This window comes from Lichenostomus cassidix, unplaced genomic scaffold (assembly GCF_008360975.1).
Source record: "Lichenostomus cassidix isolate B80296 unplaced genomic scaffold, HeHo_3.0 HiC_scaffold_37, whole genome shotgun sequence".
NCBI lineage: Eukaryota > Metazoa > Chordata > Aves > Passeriformes > Meliphagidae > Lichenostomus > Lichenostomus cassidix.
This window is the reverse complement of record NW_028147279.1, coordinates 245,168-267,983: the sequence shown is the minus strand read 5'-3', so window position 1 is coordinate 267,983 and position 22,816 is coordinate 245,168. Positions and strand designations below refer to the sequence as shown.

General features: G+C 43.2%; 1 protein-coding gene across 1 annotated transcript in view; it reads left to right on the top strand.

Annotated features, from left to right (window-relative positions):
• The window catches only part of LOC146423484 (POU domain, class 2, transcription factor 2-like), a 33,527-nt gene extending 13,861 nt beyond the window's left edge, over positions 1-19,666 (top strand). Inside the window, exons 7-16 of the mRNA XM_085044625.1 lie at positions 721-874; positions 1,898-1,983; positions 4,797-4,952; positions 7,890-8,031; positions 10,654-10,805; positions 14,368-14,694; positions 16,129-16,186; positions 17,055-17,118; positions 18,118-18,161; positions 19,431-19,666. Coding sequence (XP_084900751.1) covers positions 721-874; positions 1,898-1,983; positions 4,797-4,952; positions 7,890-8,031; positions 10,654-10,805; positions 14,368-14,694; positions 16,129-16,186; positions 17,055-17,118; positions 18,118-18,161; positions 19,431-19,666 — 1,419 coding nt within the window. The remainder of the gene's footprint in view (positions 1-720; positions 875-1,897; positions 1,984-4,796; positions 4,953-7,889; positions 8,032-10,653; positions 10,806-14,367; positions 14,695-16,128; positions 16,187-17,054; positions 17,119-18,117; positions 18,162-19,430) is intronic.
• Positions 19,667-22,816: the final 3,150 nt, after the last annotated feature.

The window sequence follows — 22,816 nt, the reverse complement described above, 5'->3', positions numbered from 1 at the left end:
TGTCCCCAATGTCCCCATTAATGTCCCCAATGTCCCCAAATATCCCAAATGTCCCCAAATGTCCCAAATCACCCCAATGTCCCCAAATCCCCAAATGTCCCTAATGTCCCCAATGTCCCCAAATCCCCCAAATCCCCCAAATCCCCATTAATGTCCCAAATATCCCTAAATTCCCAAATGTCCCCAATGTCCCCAATGTCCCCAAATGTCCTCAAATCCCCTATGATGTCCCCAATGTCCCCAAATCCCCTAAATCCCCACAATGTCCCTAATGTCCCCAATGTCCCCAACTGTCCCCACTGTCCCCAATGTCCCCAAATCCCCTCAATATCCTCTCAATGTCCCCAACATCTCCAATGTCCCCAATGTCCCCAAATATCCCAAATGTCCCCAAATATCCCAAATGTCCCCAAATGTCCCAAATCACCCCAATGTCCCCAAATCCCCAATATCCCAACTGTCCCCCAATGTCCCCAAATCCCCAAATGTCCCCAACTGTCCCCAAATCCCTAAATCCTCTATGATGTCCCCAATGTCCCCAAATCCTCAAATCCCCAATGTCCCCAAATGTCCCCAATGTCCCCAAATATCCCAAATGTCCCCAAATGTCCCAAATCACCCCAAATGTCCCCAAATCCCCAATATCCCAACTGTCCCCCAATGTCCCCAAATCCCCATGAATGTCCTCAATGTCCCCGTTAATGTCCCCTGTGTCGCCAGGAGGTGCAGCAGCTCCTGCAGCTGCAGCAGTTGGTTTTGCTGCCAGGCCACTCCCTGCAGGGGACAGTGCCAGCCGCGGGGACAGTGACAGCCACGGTGACAGCGACAGCGCCCTTCCTGCTGTCACCGGGACAGGGACAGACGGGACAGAGCGGTGAGAGTTAGGGGATTTGGGGGATTTGGGGACATTTTGGGGTCATTTTGGGGGATTTGGGGACATTTGGGGTCATTTTGGGGTCATTTTGAGGACACTTTGGGGGATTTGGCGACACTTTGGGGACATTTTGGGGTCATTTTTTGGGATTTGGGGACACTTTGGGACATTTTGAAGACATTTTGGGGACATTTTGGGGGTTTGGGGACATTTTGGGGACATTTCGGGGGATTTGGGGTCAGTTTGGGGACATTTGGGGACATTTAGGGACAGCGCCCTTCCTGCTGTCACCCGGACAGGGACAGCAGGGACAGAGCGGTGAGACTGGGGACAGAAATGGGATTTGGGGACATTTTGGGGACATTTTGGGGGATTTGGGGACATTTGGGGACATTTCGGGGACATTTTGGGGACATTTTGGGGGAATTTGGGTCATTTTGGGGACATTTTGGGAACATTTGGGGACATTTTGGGGTTGGGGACATTTGGGGACATTTGGGGATTTAGGGACATTGGGGACATTTTGGGGGATTTGGGGTAATTTTGGGGGATTTGTGGACATTTTGGGGACATTTTGGGGATTTAGGGACACTTTGGGTCATTTTGGGCTCATTTTGGGGACATTTTGGGGACATTTTGGGGGATTTGGGGTCACTTTTGGAGTAATTTTTGGGGATTTGGGGACATTTTGGGGTCATTTTGGGGACATTTTAGGGGATTTAGGGACACTTTGGAGACACTTTGGGGACATTTTGGGACATTTGGGGTCACATTTGGGATTTGGGTTTTTTGGGGTCACATTTGGGATTTGAGTTTTTTGGGGTCACAGATTGATTTTGGGGTCACATTTGGGGTATTTGGGGTCACAGGGTTTGGGGGGATTTGGGGTCCTGGGGGGATTTTGGGACCCCTGACCCCCCAGTGACCCCAAATGTCCCCAAAAACCCCAAATGTCCCCAAATGACCCCAAAATCCCAAATAACCCCAAATAACCCCAAAAATCCCACTGTTTTCCCCCCCCAGGGCTTCTCCCTCCCCCCAACCTCTTTCAGCTACCTCAGCACAGCCCGGGGGGAATCCTGAGCAGCCGAGGGGCTCTGCAAGCACAGGTAAAACCCCAAAAAAATCCTATAAAAATCCTAAAAACCCTAAAAACCCCAAAAAACCTGAAAATCCATAAAAAACCCCCAAAAAATCCCGAAAAAACCCCCAAAAAAACACCCTAAAAACAGCCCAAAACCAGCCCGGGGGGAATCCTGAGCAGCCGAGGGGCTCTGCAAGCACAGGTAAAACCCCAAAAAAATCCTATAAAAATCCTAAAAACCCTAAAAACCCCAAAAAACCCAAAAAACCCAAAATCTGCCCCAAAAAAACCCCAAAAACTGCCCTAAAAACCCCAAAAAAACACCCTAAAACCAGCCCAAACCAGCCCGGGGGGAATCCTGAGCAGCCGAGGGGCTCTGCAAGCACAGGTAAAACCCCAAAAACCCTAAAATCCCTAAAAAACCCCAAAAATCCCAAAAACTGCCCCAAAAAACCCCTAAAACCGCCATAAAAAACCCCAAAAAACCCTAAAAGACCCCCAAAAAATACCCCAAAAAACCCTAAAATCCCAAAACCCTAAAAATACCCTAAAACCTCCAAAATCCCTAAATTTTTTTGGGATCTTTCCTCTCTTTCCCAGAGTTTTTGGGGTATTTTAGGATTTTTTTGGGGTACTTTTGGGGATTATTTGGGTTCATTTCTTGGTTTTTTTTTGGGGTCATTTGTGGGATTTTTTTTGGGTTCATTTCTGGAATTTTTTTGGGGTAAATTTTGGGATTTTTTGGGTTCATTTGTGGGATTTTTTTGGGTCATTTTTGGGTTTTTTTGGGTTCATTTCGGGGATAATTTGTGGGATTTTTTTGGTTCATTTCTGGGTTTATTTTTGGGGTAATTTTGGGGTTTTTGGGTTCATTTGTGGGATTTTTTTGGGTTCATTTGTAGGATTTTTGGGGTAATTTGTGGGATTTTTTTGGGGCTAATTTCCGGGATTTTTTTGGGTTCATTTATAGGATTTTTGGGGTAACTAATTTATGGGATTTCCCTTTAGCTCCTATATAGGATTTTTGGGGCCATTTTTGGGATTTTTTTGGTTTCATTTGTGGGATTTTTGGTTTTATTTGTGGGTTTTTTTGGGTTCATTTGTGGGATTTTTTGGGGTAATTTTAGGGCTTTTTTGGTTTAATTTGTGGGATTTTTTGTGTAATTTGTGGGATTTTTTTGGGGTAATTTTAGGGCTTTTTTGGGTTCATTTGTAGGATTTTTGGGTTAATTTCTGGGTTTATTTTTGGGTTCATTAGTGGGATTTTTTTGGGTTCATTTGTAGGATTTTGGGGTAATTTGTAGGATTTTTTTGGTTAATTTGTGGGATTATTTTGGGTTCATTTTTGGTTTCATTTGTGGGATTTTTTTTGGGTTAATTGCCTGGAATTTTTTTGGGGTTCATTTATAGGATTTTTGGGTTCATTTATAGGATTTTGGGTTAATTTCTAGGATTTTGGGGTAACTAATTTATGGGATTTCCCTTTAGCCCTTATATAGGATTTTTGGGGTTGTTTTTGGGTAATTTGTGGGATTTTTTTTGGGTTTATTTGTGGGATTTTTTTGGTTCATTTCTGGGTTAATCTGTGGGATTTTTTGGATTCATTTTTGGGCTCATTTATAGGATTTTTGGGTTAATTTATAGGATTTTTGGGGTAATTTGTAGGATTTTTTTGGTTACTTGTGGGATTTTTGGGTTCATTTTTGGGATTTTTTTTGGATTTTTTTTGGGCTTAATTTCCGGAATTTTTTTTGGGTTCATTTATAGGATTTTTGGGTTCATTTATAGGATTTTTGGGGTAATTAATTTATGGGATTTCTCCACAGCCCCTGTATAGGATTTTTTTGGGTTCATTTGTGGGATTTTTTGAGGTCATTTTTGGGCTAATTTATGGGATTTTTTGGGTTCATTTCCAGGATTTTTTTTTATCATTTATAGGATTTTTTGGGTTCATTTGTGGGATTTTTTTGGGTTCATTTGTGGGATTTTTTTGGGTTCATTTGTGGGATTTTTTGGGGTAATTTGTGGGATTTTTTTGGGTTCATTTTTGGGGGTTTTTTGGGTTCATTTCCAGGGTTTTTTGGGGTCATTTTGGGGATAATTTGTGGGATTTTTTTTGAGGTTCATTTCTGGGATTTTTGGGTTCAATTTTGGGTTCATTTTTGGGGTAATTTTGGGGTTCTTGGGTTCATTAGTGGGATTTTTTGAGCTCATTTGTGGGATTTTTTTGGGGTAATTTATGGGATTTTTTGGGTTCATTTGTGGGATTTTTTTGGGGTAATTTATGGGATTTTTTGGGTTCATTTGTGGGATTTTTTTGGGGTAATTTATGGGATTTTTTTGGGTTCATTTGTGGGATTTTTTTGGGTTCAGTTTTGGGGTTTTTTTGGCTTTATCTGTGGGATTTTTTGGGTTCATTTTTGGGATTTTTTAGGTTCATTTGTGGGGTTTTTTTTGGTAATATATGGGGATTTTTGGGTTCATTTATAGGATTTTCGGGTAATCTGTGGGATTTTTGGGGTAATTTCGGCTCTTTTTGCAGCCCCTATATAGGATTTTTTTGGGGTAATTTTGGGTTAATTTCTGGGGTAATTTTGGGTTAATTTCTGGGGTAATTTTTGGGGTAATTTATAGGATTTTTGGGGTAATTTGTAGGATTTTTTTTGTTACTTGTGGGATTTTCGGGTTCATTTTTGGGATTTTTTGGGATTTTTTTTGGGGTTAATTTCCGGAATTTTTTTGGGGTAATTTATAGGATTTTTGGGTTCATTTATAGGATTTTTGGGTTCATTTATAGGATTTTTGGGCTAACCAATTTATGGGATTTCCCTCTCTCAGCCTCCCCGCCCTGCTCTCCCCGACTCTCCCCCCGGAGTTTCCCCCAAATGTCCCGAAAATCCCTCTGGAGCTGCCGAGGAGCCGAGCGACCTGGAGGAGCTGGAGCAGTTCGCCAGGACCTTCAAACAGAGGAGGATCAAGCTGGGATTCACCCAGGTTTGGGGTTTTTGTAGGGTTTTTATAGGATTTTGGGGTTTTTTATGGGATTTTGGGGTTTTTTTGGGGTTTTTTGGGGTTTTTTTGGGGTTTTTCAGGGGATTTGGGATCCCACCTGGAGCAGTTCGCCAGGACCTTCAAACAGAGGAGGATCAAGCTGGGATTCACCCAGGTTTGGGGTTTTTGTAGGATTTTTGTAGGGTTTTTATAGGATTTTTGTAGGATTTTGGGTTTTTTTGGGGTTTTTTTGGGGTTTTTTGGGGGATTTGGGATCCCAGCTGGAGCAGTTCGCCAGGACCTTCAAACAGAGGAGGATCAAACTCGGATTCACCCAGGTTTGGGGTTTTTGTAGCATTTTTATAGGATTTTTATAGGATTTTGGGGTTTTTGGGGGTTTTTTGGGATTTTTTTGGGGTTTTTTGGGGTTTTATGGGATTTTTCAGATCCGGGTTTTTTTTTTTTTTGGTCATTTAGGATTGTTTGGGGATTTTTTTGGGATTTTTTGGGGAATTTTTTGGGGATTTTTGGGGGATTTTTTGGGGAATTTTTTGGGATTTTTTGAGGAATTTTTGGGGATTTTTGGGGGAATTTTTGGGGGAATTTTTTGGGGATTTTTTGGGGATTTTTGGGGAATTTTTTGGGATTTTTTTGGGATATTTTTGGGAGTTTTTGGGGATTTTTTTGGGATTTTTTTTCCCTTTTAGGGCGGCGTGGGTTTGAAATTTTGGGTCTCTATATGGGATTTTTGGGGTTTTTTGGGCATTTTTGGGGTTTTTCAGATCGGGATTTTTTTGGGGTGATTTAGGATTTTTTGGGGATATTTTTGGGATCATTTTGGGATTTTTTTAGGATATTTTTTGGGTTTTTCAGAGCGACGTTGGCCTCGCCATGGGGAAACTCTATGGGATTTTTGGGATTTTTTGGGATTTTTGGGGTTTTTGTGGCATTTTTGGGGTTTTTCGGATCGGGATTTTTTGGGGTGATTTTTGGGATAATTTTGGGATAATTTTGGGATGTTTTTGGGATATTTTGGGATATTTTGGGGTTTTTTAGGGCGACGTTGGTCTCGCCATGGGGAAGCTCTATGGGATTTTTTTGGGATTTTTGGGGTTTTTCAGGCATTTTTGGGGTTTTTCGGGTCGGGATTTTTAGGGATTTTTTGGGGTGATTTTTGGGATAATTTTGGGGTAATTTTGGGATGTTTTGGGGTTTTTAGGGCGATGTCGGCCTGGCCATGGGGAAGCTCTATGGGATTTTTTTGGGATTTTTTTGGGCATTTTTGGGGTTTTTCGGCTCGGGATTTTTTGTGGCTATTTTTGGGGTGATTTAGGATTATTTTGGGATGTTTTTGGGGTGTTTTTTGGGATGTTTTTAGGGCGACGTCGGGCTCGCCATGGGGAAGCTCTATGGGATTTTTTGGGGATTTTTGGGATTTTTTTGGGATTTTTGGGGTTTTTCGGGTCGGGATTTTTGGGGGATTTTTTGGGGACATTTTGGGGATATTTTTGGGGTGATTTAGGATCATTTTTGGGATAATTTTGGGATAATTTTGGGATAATTTTGGGGTGTTTTTGGGGTTTTTTAGGGCGACGTCGGTCTCGCCATGGGGAAGCTCTATGGGATTTTTTTGGGATTTTTTTGGGATTTTTGGGGTTTTTGGGGCATTTTTGGGGTTTTTCGGGTCGGGATTTTTTGGGGATTTTTTTTGGGTGATTTAGGATGTTTTTAGGTCATTTTTGGGGTGTTTTTGGGACGTTTTTGGGGTTTTTTAGGGCGACGTTGGCCTCGCCATGGGGAAGCTCTATGGGATTTTTTTGGGATTTTTTGGGATTTTTTTTGGGATTTTTTGGGTTTTTCGGGTCGGGATTTTTTGGGGATTTTTTGTGGCTATTTTTGGGGTGATTTAGGATGTTTTTGGGACATTTTTGGGATAATTTTGGGACATTTTTGGGGTTTCTTAGGGCGACATCGGGCTGGCCATGGGGAAGCTCTATGGGATTTTTTTGGGATTTTGGGGTTTTTTTTGGGATTTTTGGGGTTTTTTTGGGATTTTTGGGGTTTTTCGGGCATTTTTGGGTTTTTTCGGATCGGGATTTTTTGTGGCTATTTTGGGGATATTTTTGGGGTGATTTAGGGTTTTTTGGGGATAATTTTGGGATAATTTTGGGATGTTTTTGGGATGTTTTTAGGGCGACGTCGGGCTCGCCATGGGGAAGCTCTATGGGATTTTTTTGGGATTTTTGGTGTTTTTGGGGCATTTTTGGGGTTTTTCGGGTCGGGATTTTTTGGGGATTTTTTGGGGACATTTTGGGGATATTTTTGGGGTGATTTAGGATCATTTTGGGATGTTTTTGGGGTGTTTTTTTGGGTTTTTTTAGGGCGACGTTGGTCTCGCCATGGGGAAGCTCTGTGGGATTTTTTTGGGATTTTTGGGGATTTTTTTGGGATTTTTGGGGTTTTTCAGGCATTTTTGGGGTTTTTCGGGTCGGGATTTTTTGGGGATTTTTTGTGGCTATTTTGGGGATATTTTTGGGGTGATTTAGGATAATTTTGGGGTTTTTTTGGGATGTTTTCAGGGCGATGTTGGGCTCGCCATGGGGAAGCTCTATGGGATTTTTTTGGGATTTTTGGGGTTTTTCAGGCATTTTTGGGGTTTTTCGGCTCGGGATTTTTTGGGGATTTTTTGGGGATATTTTTGGGGTGATTCAGGATGTTTTTGGGATAATTTTGGGATATTTTGGGGTTTTTTAGGGCGATGTCGGGCTGGCCATGGGGAAGCTCTATGGGATTTTTTTGGGATTTTTTGGGATTTTTTTGGGATTTTTGGGGTTTTTTGGGCATTTTTGGGGTTTTTCGGCTCGGGATTTTTTGTGGCTATTTTTGGGGTGATTTAGGATTATTTTGGGATGTTTTTGGGGTGTTTTTGGGGTTTTTTAGGGCGACGTCGGGCTCGCCATGGGGAAGCTCTACGGCAACGACTTCAGCCAAACGACGATTTCGCGATTCGAAGCTTTGAATTTGAGCTTCAAGAACATGTGCAAGCTGAAGCCTCTGCTGGAGACCTGGCTGAGGGACGCAGGTGGGTTATTGATCACCTATTGATCACCTATTGATCTGGTATTGATTGGAATCGATTGATTGATTGGAATCAATAGGGATCAATAGGAGCTGATAGGGATCAATAGCGACCCCACAGCCTCTGCTGGAGACCTGGCTGAGGGACGCAGGTGGGTTATTGATCACCTATTGATCAGTTATCGATCGGTTATTGATCCGTTATTGGTGATCGATAGGAACCGATAGGGATCAATAGGGATCAATAGGGATCAATAGTGACCCACAGCCCCTGCTGGAGACCTGGCTGAGGGACGCAGGTGGGTTATTGATCACCTATCGATCAGGTATTGATCGGTTATTGATCCGTTATTGGTGATTGATTGGAACCGATAGGGATCAATAGGGATCAATAGGGATTGATAGTGACGCTGAAGCCTCTGCTGGAGACCTAGCTGAGGGACGCAGGTGGGTTATTGATCACCTATTGATCACTTATTGATCAGTTATTGGTGATTGATTGGAACCAATAGGGATCGATAGGGATCAATGGGGATCAATAGAGATCAATAGTGATGCTGAAGCCTCTGCTGGAGACCTGGCTGAGGGACGCAGGTGGGTTATTGATCCGGTATTGATCACTTATTGATCGGTTATTGATTTGGTATTGATTGATTGATTGGAACCGATAGGGATCAATAGGGATCAATAGTGACCCCACAGCCCCTGCTGGAGACCTGGCTGAGGGACGCAGGTGGGTTATTGATCACCTATTGATCAGGTATTGATCCGTTATTGATCAGGTATTGATCCGTTATTGGTGATCGATAGGAACTGATAGGGATCAATAGGAGCTAATAGGGGTCAATAGGGATCAATAGTGACCCACAGCCTCTGCTGGAGACCTGGTTGAGGGACGCAGGTGGGTTATTGATCACCTATTGATCAGGTATTGATCAGTTATTGGTTTGGTATTGATTGATTGATTGATTGGAACTGATAGGGATCAATAGGGATTGATAGAGATCAATAGGGGTCAATAGTAACCCACAGCCTCTGCTGGAGACCTGGCTGAGGGACGCAGATGGGTTATTGATCAGGTATTGATCACCTATTGATCAGTTATTGGTGATTGATTGGAACCAATAGAGATCAATAGGAGCCAATAGGGGTCAATAGGGATCAATAGTGACCCCACAGCCTCTGCTGGAGACCTGGCTGAGGGACGCAGGTGGGTTATTGATCACCTATCGATCAGGTATTGATCACTTATTGATCAGTTATTGGTTGATTGATTGGAACTGATAGGGATCAATAGGGATCAATAGTGACCCCACAGCCTCTGCTGGAGACCTGGCTGAGGGATGCAGGTGGGTTATTGATCACCTATTGATCAGGTATTGATCAGTTATTGATCCGTTATTGATTGATTGGAACCAATAGAGATCAATAGAGATCAATAAGGACAACCCCAAACCCAAATCCCAAACCCCAAATAATTCTCAAATCCCCAAAAACCCCATAAACCCCAAAATCCCATAAAAAACCCCAAAAAATTCATAAAAACCCCAAAAATCCCAAAAACCCCCAAAAAAACTCCCAAAAATGCCTCTAAAATCCCCAAAAACCCAAAAAATCTGCAAAAAATCCCCAAAAATAAAAAAATCCCCAATAATCCCAAAAAATAAAAAAAATCCCCAAAAAATCCCCAAAATATCTCAAAAACCCCAAACCCTGTAAAACCCCAAAACACCAAAAAACCCAAATCCCAAACACCAAAACCCCTTAAAAAAATCCCCAAAAATTCTAAAAAAATCCAAAAAAATCCCCCAAAAAACCCATAAAAAATTTTTAAAAACTCCAAAAAAAAATCCAAAAAATCCCCAAAAAATCCCAAAAAATCTACAAAACCCCAAAATCCCATAAAAATCCCCAAAATCCCACAGAGACAATGTCGGTGGACTCGACCCTGCCCAGCCCCCCTCGCTGGGACCCCAAACCCTGAAAGAATCCCAAAAACCCCCAAATCCCAAACACCAAAAAATCCCAAAAAAATCCTCAAGAAAATCCCCCAAAAAGTCCAAAAAAATCCCCAAAAATCTCAAACCCTATAAAACCCCAAAACACCAAAAAACCCAAATCCCAAACACCAAAAACCCTAAAAAAATCCCAAAAGAACCCCAAAAAATCCCCAAAAACCCCCAAAAGTCCCCAAAAATCCCTAAAAAATCCCCAAAAAATCCCCCCAAAATCCCAACAAATCCCCAAACCCCATAAACCCCAAAACTCCCAAAAACCCCAAATCCCAAACACCAAAACCCTTAAAAAAACCCCAAAAAACCCCAACAAATCCCCCAAAAATTCAAAAAATATCCCAAAAAATAAAAAAAAAATTCCCCAAAAATTCTAAAAAAATCCCCAAAAAATCCCCAAAAATCCCCCAAAAAATCCCATAAAAACCCCAAATCCCAAACACCAAAAACCCTTTAAAAATCCTCCCAAAATACCAAAAAATCCTTAAAAAAATTCAAAAAAACCCCCAAAAAATCAAAAAAAAATCCAAAAAAAATCCAAAAAAAATCCAAAAAAATCCCAAAAAAATCCCAAAAAACCCCTAAAACCCCCAAATCCTACAAAAACCCCACAGAGACGATGTCGGTGGACTCGACCCTGCCCAGCCCCCCCTCGCTGGGCTCCCAACCCCTCGGGGGCTTCGAGGCTCTGCCTGGCCGGCGGCGCAAGAAGAGGACGAGCATCGAGACCAACGTGCGCTTCGCCCTGGAGAAATCCTTCCTGGCGGTGAGAAAAACCCTAAAAATACCGAATTTAACCCGAAATGTGGGGTGGGGAAAAAATCCCGACAAAAATCCCATAAAAATCCCCAAAAAATCCCATTGAAATAGCCCAAAATAGCCGAAAACAGCCAAAAAATCCTAAATTTAACGTGCGCTTCGCCCTGGAGAAATCCTTCCTGGCGGTGAGAAATCCCAAAAAATACCGAATTTAACCCGAAATTTGGGGTGTGGGGAAAAATCCCGAAAAAATCCCATAAAAATCCCCCAAAAAATGACCCCAAAACAGCCCAAAATGGCCCCAAAATGGCCAAAAAATAGGCAAAAATATCCTAAATCCAAGGTGAGCTTCGCCCTGGAGAAATCCTTCCTGGTGGTGAGAAAACCCAAAAAATCCCCAATTTAACCCAAAATTTGGGGTGGGGAAAAAATCCCGAGAAAATCCCATAAAAATCCCCCAAAAAATCCCAAAAAAATCCCAAAAAAACCATCAAAAATGGTCAAAAATCAGCAAAAAGTATCTGAAATCCAACTGCGCTTCGCCCTGGAGAAATCCTTCCTGGCGGTGAGAAAAATCCCAAAAAATCCCGAATTTAACCCGAAATTTGGGGTGGGGGAAAAAATCCCCCAAAAAATCCCATTGAAATAGCCCAAAATGGCCCAAAATGGCATAAAAAACCCAAAATCCAAGGTGAGTTTCGCCCTGGAGAAATCCTTCCTGGCGGTGAGAAAAATCCTAAAAAATACCGAATTTAACCCAAAATTTGGGGTGGGAAAAAATCCCCAAAAAAATCCTACAGAAAACCCAAAAAAAATCCTGAAAAAATCCCATAAAAATCATCAAAAATGGTCAAAAAACAGCAAAAAGTATCCAAAATCCAACTGCACTTTGCCCTGGAGAAATCCTTCCTGGCGGTGAGAAAATCCCAAAAAATCCCCAATTTAACCCAAAATTTGGGTGTGGGGGAAAAAATCCCGAGAAAATCCCATAAAAATCCCCGAAAAAATCCCAAAAAAATCCCAAAAAAATCATCAAAAATGGTCAAAAAACAGCAAAAAGTATCCAAAATCCAACTGCACTTTGCCCTGGAGAAATCCTTCCTGGCAGTGAGAAAATCCTAAAAAATACCAAATTTAACCCAAAATTTGGGTGGCAGAAAACATCCCCAAAAAAATCCTACAGAAAACCCGAAAAAAATCCTGAAAAAATCCCATAAAAATCATCAAAAATGGTCAAAAAACAGCAAAAAGTATCCAAAATCCAACTGCGCTTCGCCCTGGAGAAATCCTTCCTGGCGGTGAGAAAATCCCAAAAAATCCCGAATTTAACCCAAAATTTGGGGTGGGGAAAAAATCCTGAAAAAATCCTACAAAAATCCCCAAAAAATCCCGAAAAAAACATCGAAAATGGCCCCAAAATGGCCAAAAAACCGCAAAATCCCAAATATCCCAAATTTTCTGGAAATCGCTGAATTCCCTGAATTTCCCCAAATTTTGGATTTTCCCAAAATCCCATTTTTTCGCCCCAAAACCAGAACCAAAAACCGACATCCCAGGAGATCCTGCTTCAAACTGCCTCTCAAATTCACCTGAAAATGCCCCAAATAACCCCAAAAATTCATGATTTTCCCAAAATTTCACATTTTCACCCCAAAAATTTTTGGGATTTTCCAAAAATCCCATTTTTTCACCCCAAATCCAGAACCAAGAACCGACATCCGAGGATATCCTGCTTCAAACTGCCTCTCAAATCCACCTGAAAATGCCCCAAATCCACCCCAAATCAGCCCCAAATTCCCCCAAAATTCTGTGATTTTCCCCAAAATTTCACATTTTTACCCCAATTTTTCCCAAAATCCCGTTTTTTCGCCCCAAATCCAGAACCAGAAGCCCACCTCGGAGGAGATCCTGCTTCAAATCCACCCCAAATCCACCCCAAATTTCGCCAAATCCACCCCAAATTACCCCAAAATTCCGCGACTTTCCCCAAAATTCAGCGCTTTTTAACCCAAAATTTTTAGGATTTTTCCCAAAATCCCATTTTTTCGCCCCAAACCCAGAACCAGAAGCCGACCTCGGAGGAGATCCTGCTGATCACGGAGCAGCTCATCCAAAATCCACTCCAAATCTCCCTCAAATTCCCCTTAAATGGCCCCAAATAACCCCAAAAATCCGCATTTTTTTCCTAAAATTCCACATTTTCACCCAAAAATTTTCGGGATTTTTCCCAAAATCCCGTTTTTTCACCCCAAACCAGAACCAGAAGCCCACCTCGGAGGAGATCCTTTTCCAAATGCTCCTCAAATCCACCCCAAATCCACCCCAAATGACCCCCAAATCTCCTCAAAATGCCCTAAAACCACCCCAAAACCACCCCAAATCTCCCCGAAATTTCACATTTTTCCCCCAAAATTTTTGGGATTTTTCCCAAAATCCCATTTTTTCACCCCAAACCAGAACCAGAAGCCCACCTCGGAGGAGATCCTTTTCCAAATCCACCCAAATCTCCCTGAAAATGCCCTAAATCCACCCCAAATTCACCCCAAATCTCCCTAAAACCACCCCAAATCTCAAATTTTCACATTTTTTCTGCCAAATTTTCCCAAAATCCCGTTTTTTCACCCCAAACCCAGAACCAGAAGCCCACATCCGGGGAGATCCTTTTCCAAATGCCCCTCAAATCCACCCCAAATCCACCCCAAATTCCCCTTAAATAGCCCCAAATTCCCCCAAAAATTCTGCAATTTTTCCCAAAATTCCACATTTTCACCCCAAAAATTTTCGGGATTTTTCCAAAATCCCGTTATTTCACCCCAAAACCAGAACCAAAAACCGACCTCGGAGGAGATCCTGCTTCAAATCCACCCCAAATCTCCCTCAAATTGCCCTGAAAATGCCCTAAAACCACCCCAAATCTCCCTCAAATGGCCCCAAAATTCCACTTTTTTTCCCAAAATTTTTGGGATTTTTCCGAAAATCCCATTTTTTCGCCCCAAAAATAGAACCAGAATCCGACCTCCGAGGAGATCCTGCTGATCGCGGAGCAGCTGCACCCCAAATCCACCCCAAATCCACCCCAAATCTCCCTTAAATGGCCCCAAATTCCCCCAAAAATCCACATTTTTTTCCCAAAATTCCACATTTTCACCCCAAAAATTTTCGGAATTTTCCCAAAATCCCGTTTTTTCGCCCCAAAACCAGAACCAAAAACCGACCTCAGAGGAGATCCTGCTTCAAATCCACCCCAAATCTCCCTCAAATTCCCCTTAAATATCCCCAAATTCCCCCAAAAATCCGCATTTTTTTCCCAAAATTCCACGTTTTCACCCCAAAATTTTTAGGATTTTTCCCAAAATCCCGTTTTTTCGCCCCAAAACCAGAACCAGAGGCCCACCTCGGAGGAGATCCTGCTGATCGCGGAGCAGCTCACCCAAAATCCCTCTCAAATTCCCCTTAAATAGCCCCAAATTCCCCCAAAAATTCCGCATTTTTTTTCCCAAAATTTCACATTTTCACCCCAAAAATTTTCGGAATTTTCCCAAAATCCCGTTTTTTCGCCCCAAAAATAGAACCAGAAGCCGACCTCCGAGGAGATCCTGCTGATCGCGGAGCAGCTGCACATGGAGAAGGAGGTGATCCGCGTTTGGTTCTGCAACCGGCGCCAGAAGGAGAAGAGGATCAACCCCTCGAGTGCCCCAAATCCCCCCAATTTCACCCCAAATCCGACCCCAAACGTGACCCCAAATCCCCCAAACCTGACCCCGAACCTGACCCCAAACCTGACCCCAAACCTGACCCCAAATCTGACCCCGAACCTGACCCCGAGTGTCACCCCGAATGTCACCAACGTCGCCGGGAACAGCGTCGGGAAATCGACCAGTTTTGGAGGTCATGGGGTGAGGATTTGGGGAGTTTTTGGGGTTTTTGGGGTTTTTGGGGGTTTTGGGGGGTTTTGGGGTTTTGGAGGGTTTGGGAGGTTTGGGGATTTTGGGGGTTTTTGGGGATTTTGGGAGGTTTGGGGGTTTTGGGGATTTGGGGGGTTTTGGGGGGTTTTAGGGGGTTTGGGGGTTTTGGGGGTTTTGGGATTTTGAGGGTTAGAGGGCTTTGGGGTTTGGGGTTTTAGGGTTTTGGGGTTTTGGGGTTTTGGGGTTTTTTGGGGTTTGGGGGGTTTTGGGGTGTTTGGGGTTTTGGGAGTTTTTGGGGTTTTTGGGGTTTTGGGGTTTTGGGGATTTGGGGTTTTGGGGTTTTGGGGTTTTGGGGTTTTTGGGGTTTTGGGGTTTTGGGGTTTGGGGTTTGGGGTTTTGGGATTTTTGGGGTTTTGGGGTTTTGGGGTTTTGGGATTTTTGGGATTTTGGGGTTTTGGGGTTTTTGGTGTTTTGGGGTTTGGGGTTTTGGGGTTTTGGGGTTTTGTGGGTTTTGGGGTTTTGGGGTTTGGTTTTTGGGGTTTTTGGGGTTTTGGGGGGTTTTTGGGGTTTTGGGATTTGGGGTTTTTGGGGTTTTTGGGGGTTTTGGGGTTTGGGGTTTTTGGGGTTTTTTGGGGGATTTTGGGGTTTTTGGGGGTTTTTGGGGGGTTTTTGGGGGTTTGGGATTGGACATTGTCCCTATGGGATCTCTGCCCGTATGTGACCCCAAATGTCCCCAATGTCCCCAGTGTCCTCACTGTCCCCAAGTGTCCCAAATGTCCCCAAAATGACCCTAATAACCCCGATGACCCCAAAATGACCCCAAAATGTCCCCAAATGTCCCAAAATGTCCCAAAATGTCCCCCAATGACCCCAATGTCCCCAAAATGACCCCAAAATGTCCCCAGATGACCCCAAATGTCCCAAAATGTCCCCAAATGTCCCCAAATGACCCCAAATGTCCCCAATGTCCCCAAAATGTCCCCAAATGTCCCCAAAATGTCCCAAAATGACCCCAAATGTCCCAAAATGTCCCCAAATGTCCCAAAATGACCCCAAATGTCCCCAATGTCCCCAAATGTCCCCAAATGTCCCCAAAATGTCCCAAAATGACCCCAAATGTCCCCAATGACCCCAAATGTCCCCAAATGTCCCCAAAATGTCCCCAAATGTCCCCAAAATGTCCCAAAATGACCCCAAATGTCCCAAAATGACCCCAAATCCCAAAAATGATCCCAAAAATTACCCCAAAATGTCCCCAAATGTCCCCAATGTCCCCAATGTCCCCAAAATGTCCCCAAAATGTCCCAAAATGACCCCAAATGTCCCAAAATGACCCCAAATCCCAAAAATGTCCCCAAAATGTCCCCAAATGTCCCCCAGGTGACCCCAGTGACCCCAAATGTCCCCAATGTCCCTCTGTCCCAGGTGACCGGTCACACTCCTGGCTCCGCCCTCGGCCTCCCCTCCCCCCTCGGCACCGCAGGTGAGCCTGGAAGGGATTTTGGGGCAATTTGGGGGATTTTGGGGCAATTTCGGGGATTTTTGGGTCAATTTTGGGTTATTTCGGGACAATTTCAATGTATTTTGGGTCAACTTTATGGAATTTCGGGTCAATTTCATGTTATTTTAGGTCAATTTTAGGCGATTTTGGGTCAATTTCACTCTCAGGTCACTTTAAGTCTATTTCTGGTCACTTTAAGGCTATTTTGGGTCAATTTCTGGGGATTTTGGGTCAATTTGGGTTATTTTGGGTCAACTTCAGGCTATTTTGGGTCATCTTAAGTCTATTTTGGGTCCATTTCAGGCAATTTCGGGTCAATTTCAGTGAATTTGGGTCAATTTCAGTGTATTTTGGGTTAATTTTAGGCTATTTTGGGTCCCTTTAAGTCTATTTTGGGTCAATTTCAGGCGATTTCGGGTCAATTTTAGGCTATTTTGGGTCAATTTTATGGAATTTCGGGACAATTTCAGTGTATTTTGGGTCAATTTCAGAGTGTTTTTTGTCAATTTTAGGTTATTTTAGGTCAATTTTACGGAATTTTGGGTCAATTTAAGGTTATTTTGGGTCAATTTAGTGGAATTTTGGGTCAATTTCAGTATATTTTGGGTGAATTTAACTCTATTTTGGGTCAATTTCTGCGGATTTTGGGTCAATTTCAGACGATTTTGGGTCAATTTTAGGCTATTTTAGGTTAATTTCTGGGGATTTTGGGTCACTTTAACTCTATTTTGGGTAAATTTCTGTGGATTTTGGGTCACTTTGGTGTCCCACCCCTGACTGACCAACTGACCAACTGCCCAACTGACCAGCTGACCAACTGACCATCTCTCCTCTCTCCCCTCCCCCGCAGTGACCTCGCTGACCTCTGCTGCCCCTCTGCGCCCCTCCCCCACCCCATCCCCCCTCGGCTCCGGGTGAGTGTGGGGGAGGGGCGGGGGGGGAGGGGCGCCTCGTGACCCCTGAGTGACCATAGAGTGACCATTGAGTGACCTCTGACCATTGAGTGACCACTGAGTGACCCTGAGTGACCAATGAGTGACCACTGAGTGACCCCTGAGTGACCATTGAGTGACCATTGAGTGACCACTGAGTGACCAATGAGTGACCTCTGACCATTGAGTGACCACTGAGTGACCCTGAGTGACCAATGAGTGACCAATGAGTGACCCTGAGTGACCATTGAGTGACCATTGAGTGACCACTGAGTGACCAATGAGTGACCTCTGAGTGACCAATGAGTGACCTCTGAGTGACCACTGAGTGACCAATGAGTGACCTCTGACCATTGAGTGACCACTGAGTGACCCTGAGTGACCACTGAGTGACCAATGAGTGACCAATGAGTGACCACTGAGTGACCATTGAGTGACCAATGAGTGACCAATGAGTGACCATTGAGTGACCACTGAGTGACCAATGAGTGACCAATGAGTGACCACTGAGTGACCATTGAGTGACCAATGAGTGACCAATGAGTGACCAATGAGTGACCACTGAGTGACCGCTGAGTGACCGCTGAGTGACCATTGAGTGACCGCTGAGTGACCACTGAGTGACCAATGAGTGACCTCAGTGACCAATGAGTGACTCTGAGTGACCAATGAGTGACCAATGAATGACCATTGAGTGACCACTGAGTGACCAGTGAGTGACCACTGAGTGACCCCTGAGTGACCAATGAGTGACCAATGAGTGACCAATGAGTGACCTGTGAGTGACCATTGAGTGACCTCTGAGTGACCAATGAGTGACCAATGAGTGACCACTGAGTGACCACTGAGTGACCTCTGAGTGACCAATGAGTGACCAATGAGTGACCTGTGAGTGACCTCTGAGTGACCAATGAGTGACCTCTGAGTGACCCCTGAGTGACCCCTGAGTGACCCCAAGGTCACAGGACCGATTTTTTGCAGGACAATGCTGGGGGGGTTGCTGAGCCCGCTGGCCACCATCCAAGGTAATTGATTGATTGATCGATTGATTGATTGATAGGTGTGATTGACAGGTGATTGAGTGATTGACAGGTGTGAGTGATTGATTGACAGGTGTGATTGACAGGTGATGGCTTGATTGATTGACAGGTGTGATTGATTGACAGATGTGAGTGACCACACCCTGCTAGTCACCATCCCAGGTGGGTGATTGATTGATCGATTGACAGGTGATCGATTGATTGACAGGTGTGATTGGCAGGTGTGTGACCACACCCCCTGGCCACTATCTCAGGTAATTGATTGGTTGATTGATCGATTGATTGACAGGTGATTGACTGATTGATTGGTGTGATTGATTGATTGATTGATTGACAGGTGATTGACAGGTGTGAGTGATTGATAGGTCTGAGTGATTGACAGGTGTGAGTGACAGGTGTGCAATGGTGATTGACAGCTGTGATTGACAGGTGTGATTGATTGATTGATTGATTGACAGGTGTGATTGACAGATGTGATGATTGACAGGTGTGATTGATTGATTGATTGATTGACAGGTATGAGTGATTGACAGGTGGGGATTTGGGGATTTTTTTGGAATTTGGGGATTTGGGGATTTTTTGGGGATTTTGGGATTTCCTATGGGATTTGGGGATTTGGGACTTTGGGATTTCGAGATTTTGGGATTTTGGAATTTTGGGATTTGGGGATTTGGGGATTTTGGTCTCTGTGGGATTTCGGGTTTCCCTATGGAATATTTTGGGGTTTCCCTGTGGGATTTTGGGATTTTTTTTTGATTTGGGGATTTCCTATGGGATATTTTGGGATTTCGGGTTTCCCAATGGGATTTGGGGTCGATATTTTGAGATTTCGGTCCCTGTGGGATTTGGGGTTTCCCTATAGGATTTTGGGGTTTCCCATGGGATATTCTGGGATTTTGGGTTTCCCGATGGGATTTTGGGATGATATTTTGGGATTTCAGGTCGATATTTTGGGATCTCGGTCCCTATGGGATTTGGGGTTTCCCAATAGGATTTTGGGGTTTCCCATGGGATATTTTGGGATTTTGGGATTTTCCTATAGGATTTGGGATTTCCTGTGGGATATTTTGGGTTTCCTTTTAGGATTTTGGGATTTTGGGATTTCGGGTCGATATTTTGGGATTTCCCATGGGATATTTTGGGATTTCCCATGGGATATTTCGGGATTTCGGTCCCGATGGGGTTTCAGGTCCCTTTCGGGGTCCCTGACGCCCCTCCCCCCTCTCTCCCCTCCCCCTCTCTCTCTCTCCGCAGCTCTGGCCAGCGCCGCCCCTCCCCCCCTGCCCCGCCCCCCCCCTGCGGACTCGGGGGCGCCGCTGCTGCTGGGGGAGGGCGGCGGCCGGGGAGGGCGGCGCGCGACCCGCGCTGTTCCCCTCCCCCTCCCCCGCCCCTCCCCACCCCCTCCCCCTCCCCTCCCCTCCTGCTCCTCCTGCAGCGACAGCGACCCCTCCCCCCCCTCCCCTCCCCCACACCGCGGGGGGGGCGATTGAAAGGGGAGGGGGGAGGGGCAGCCCAACCCCCACCCCGGCTAGACACCAAAAACCCCTCCCCCACCCTTTCCCCACCCCACCCTTTAATTAATTTAATTTAATTTAATTTATGATGCTCTGACCGGGGTGGGGTGGGGGAGGGGAAAACAACCTCACCCCTCCCCCACCCCGGCGCCCCTCCCCCACCCCCGAGTTGATTTTGGGGGTTCCGGAGACCCGAAAAGGGCGAAATTCGCCCCGAATTTTTGAGGTGGGGGGAGGGGAAAGTTCCCCAAACCACCCCAAAAGTGACTTTTTTTAGCACCAAAAATATCCTCGCGGGGTGGGGGGGCGCCCCTCCCCCACCCCTCTCCAGCTGAGCCCAAAGTTCGCAACAGTCTGACCTCGCGAGGGGGATGGGAGATTTGGGGGAAAATTTGGGAATTTGGGAAATTTTGGAATTTTGGGATTTTGGGAATTTTTTTGGAATTTTTTGATTTTTGAATTTTTGGGATTTTTTTGGATTTTTTTTGGATTTTTTTGGATTTTTTTTGGATTTTTTTGGATTTTTTTTATTTTTTGGGTGTTTTTTGAAAAATTTTTTGGGGATTTTTTTTGGGATTTTGGGGAATTTTGGAGGCCACGCCCCTCGCCCCTCCCCCTCCTCTATTTATTGTCCCCCTGGGGGGCGTGGCTTGGGGGGAGGGGAAATTGGGGGGAAAAGGGAGGAAAAAGGGAAAAAATGGAGGAAAAAGGGAAAAAAATGATGAAAAAGGAGAAAAAATTGAAGAAAAAGGAGAAAAAAGTGAAGAAAAATGAGAAAAAAATGAAGAAAAAGGAGAAAAAAGTGAAGAAAAAGGGAAAAATCCGAGAAAAAAGGAGAAAAAATTGATGAAAATTGAGAAAAAATTGACAAAAAAGGAAAATAAAATCTACAAAAAAGGAGAAAAAATGATGAAAATTGAGAGAAATTTGACGGAAAATGAAAGAAAATTGACAAAAAATGAGAGAAAATCGACGGAAAAGGAGAAAAAATCGACAAAAAAGGAGAAAAAAATCGACGGAAAAAAATTGAAGAAAAAGGAGAAAAAATTGACGAAAATTGAGAGAAAAAAATCGACAAAAAATGAGAGAAAATTGAGGAAAAAGGAGAAAAAATCGACGGAAAAAATTTGAGGAAAAAGGAAAAAAGGAAGAAAAAAAGAGAAATGAGGAAAAGAAAAGGAAATTTGAGGAAAAGGAAAAGAGGAAAAATGGAGAAAATGAGGAGAAAAATGAGGAGAAAAAGGGAAATCGAGAGAAAAAGAGGAAAAAGAGAAAAAAGGAGAGAAAGAGAAAAAAGAGAAAAAACTCCTGGAAAAGTTGAGAAAAAAAGAAAAAATTATCAGAAATTTTGGAAAAAAAGGAAAAAATTTTCTGAAAAGTTGAAAAAAAAGAGAAAAAATTCTTGGAAAATTTGGGAAAAAAGAGAAAAAGTTCTCCTGGAAAATGGGAAAAAAGAGAAAAAACTTTTGGAAAAGTTGGGAAAAAAGAGAAAAAGTTCTCCTGGAAAAGTTGGGAAAAAAGTGGAAAAAATTCTTGGAAAAGTTGAGAAAAAAAGGGAAAATTCTCAGAAAATTTGAGAAAAAAGAGGAAAAATTCTCCTGGAAAAGTTGGGAAAAAAGTGAAAAAATTCTTGGAAAAGTTGGGAAAAACAAAGAGAAAAAATTCTCCTGGAAAATTTGGAAAAAAAGGAAAATTATCTGAAAATTTGGGGAAAAAAAGGAAAAACTCTCCTGGAAAAGTTGGAAAAAAAAGGAAAAATTCTCCTGGAAAAGTTGGGAAAAAAGAGAAAAAATTCTTCTGGAAAATTTGGGAAAAAAGAGGAAAAGTTATCGGAAAATTTGGGAAAAAAAGAGGAAAATTCCTGGAAAAGTTAAAAGAAAAGGAAAAATTCTCCTGGAAAATTTGGGAAAAAACGGAAAAATTCTCAGAAAATTTGGGAAAAAAAGAGAAAAAATCCTCAGAAAATTTGAGAAAAAAGAGGAGAAAATTGAGGAAAAAAGAGGAAAAATTCTCCTGGAAAAGTTGGAAAAAGAGGAAAAATTATCAGAAAATTTGGGAAAAAAAGGAAAAATTCTCCTGGAAAAGTTGGGGAAAAAAAGGAAAAGATCATCAGAAAATTCGGGAAAAAAAGGAAAAACTATCGGAAAATTTGGAAAAAAAAGAGGAAAAATTCCTGGAAAAGTTTGGAAAAAAGAGAAAAAATTCTTCTAGAAAAGTTGAGAAAAAGAGGAAAAATTATCGGAAAATTTGGGAAAAAAGAGAAAAAAATTCTCGGAAAAGTTGGAAAACAAGAGAAATAAATTCTCCTGGAAAATTTGGGAAAAAACGGAAAATCAACCAAAAAAAAAAAAAAGGACAAAACTCAAAAGACCAAAAAAAGGCCAAAAAGAGGCAAAAAAAGCCCAAAATGCCTCCTGCCCCTCCCCCCGCAGTGCCTGACCCCCCCTGAGCCCCAAAAAAAGACACAAAATACCTCACGGAGCCCCAAATCCCCTGAATTTCACCCCAAAAACTTCCCTGGACTTCTCCCGCGAGAAAACTGTGAAAAGGGAAAAAAAAAAAAAATTCCCCAAAATTCGCTTTTTTTGGGGAAAAAAAAAATCCCCAAAAATTTGGGGGAAGCCGGAATGTAGCCCCGCCCACTTGTGGGGTTTTTTTGGGGTTTTTTTGGGGGGTTTTGGGGGTTTTTTGGGATTGAGAGAGAGATGGAAAATGGGAAAAAAAAATTGAGGGAAAATGAGGGAAAAAAATGGAAATTTTGGGTTTTTCTCGGGGAGGGGAGGGGGGAGGGGCGACCCCGATTTTTGGGGTTTTTGTTGTGATTTTTTGTATGGAAAAAAAAATGGGAAAAAAGGGTCCTGGAGGAAAAAAATGGGGAAAAAATGGGAAAAAACGGGAAAAAATGGGGGAAAAAGTGAATTTTGGGGGTTTTTGAACCTCCTGGAGACCAAAGGAAAGTGAAAAAGAGGAAAAAATGATGGAAAGTTGGGAAAACGACCCAAAAAATGGAGAAAAAACCAAAAAAAAGGGGAAAAGACGAAAAATGTTGAAAAAAAAGCCAAAAAAAGCCGAAAAGAAACCAAAAAAAAATAGCCGAAAAGGCAAAAAAAAAGCTTTAAAAAGCCA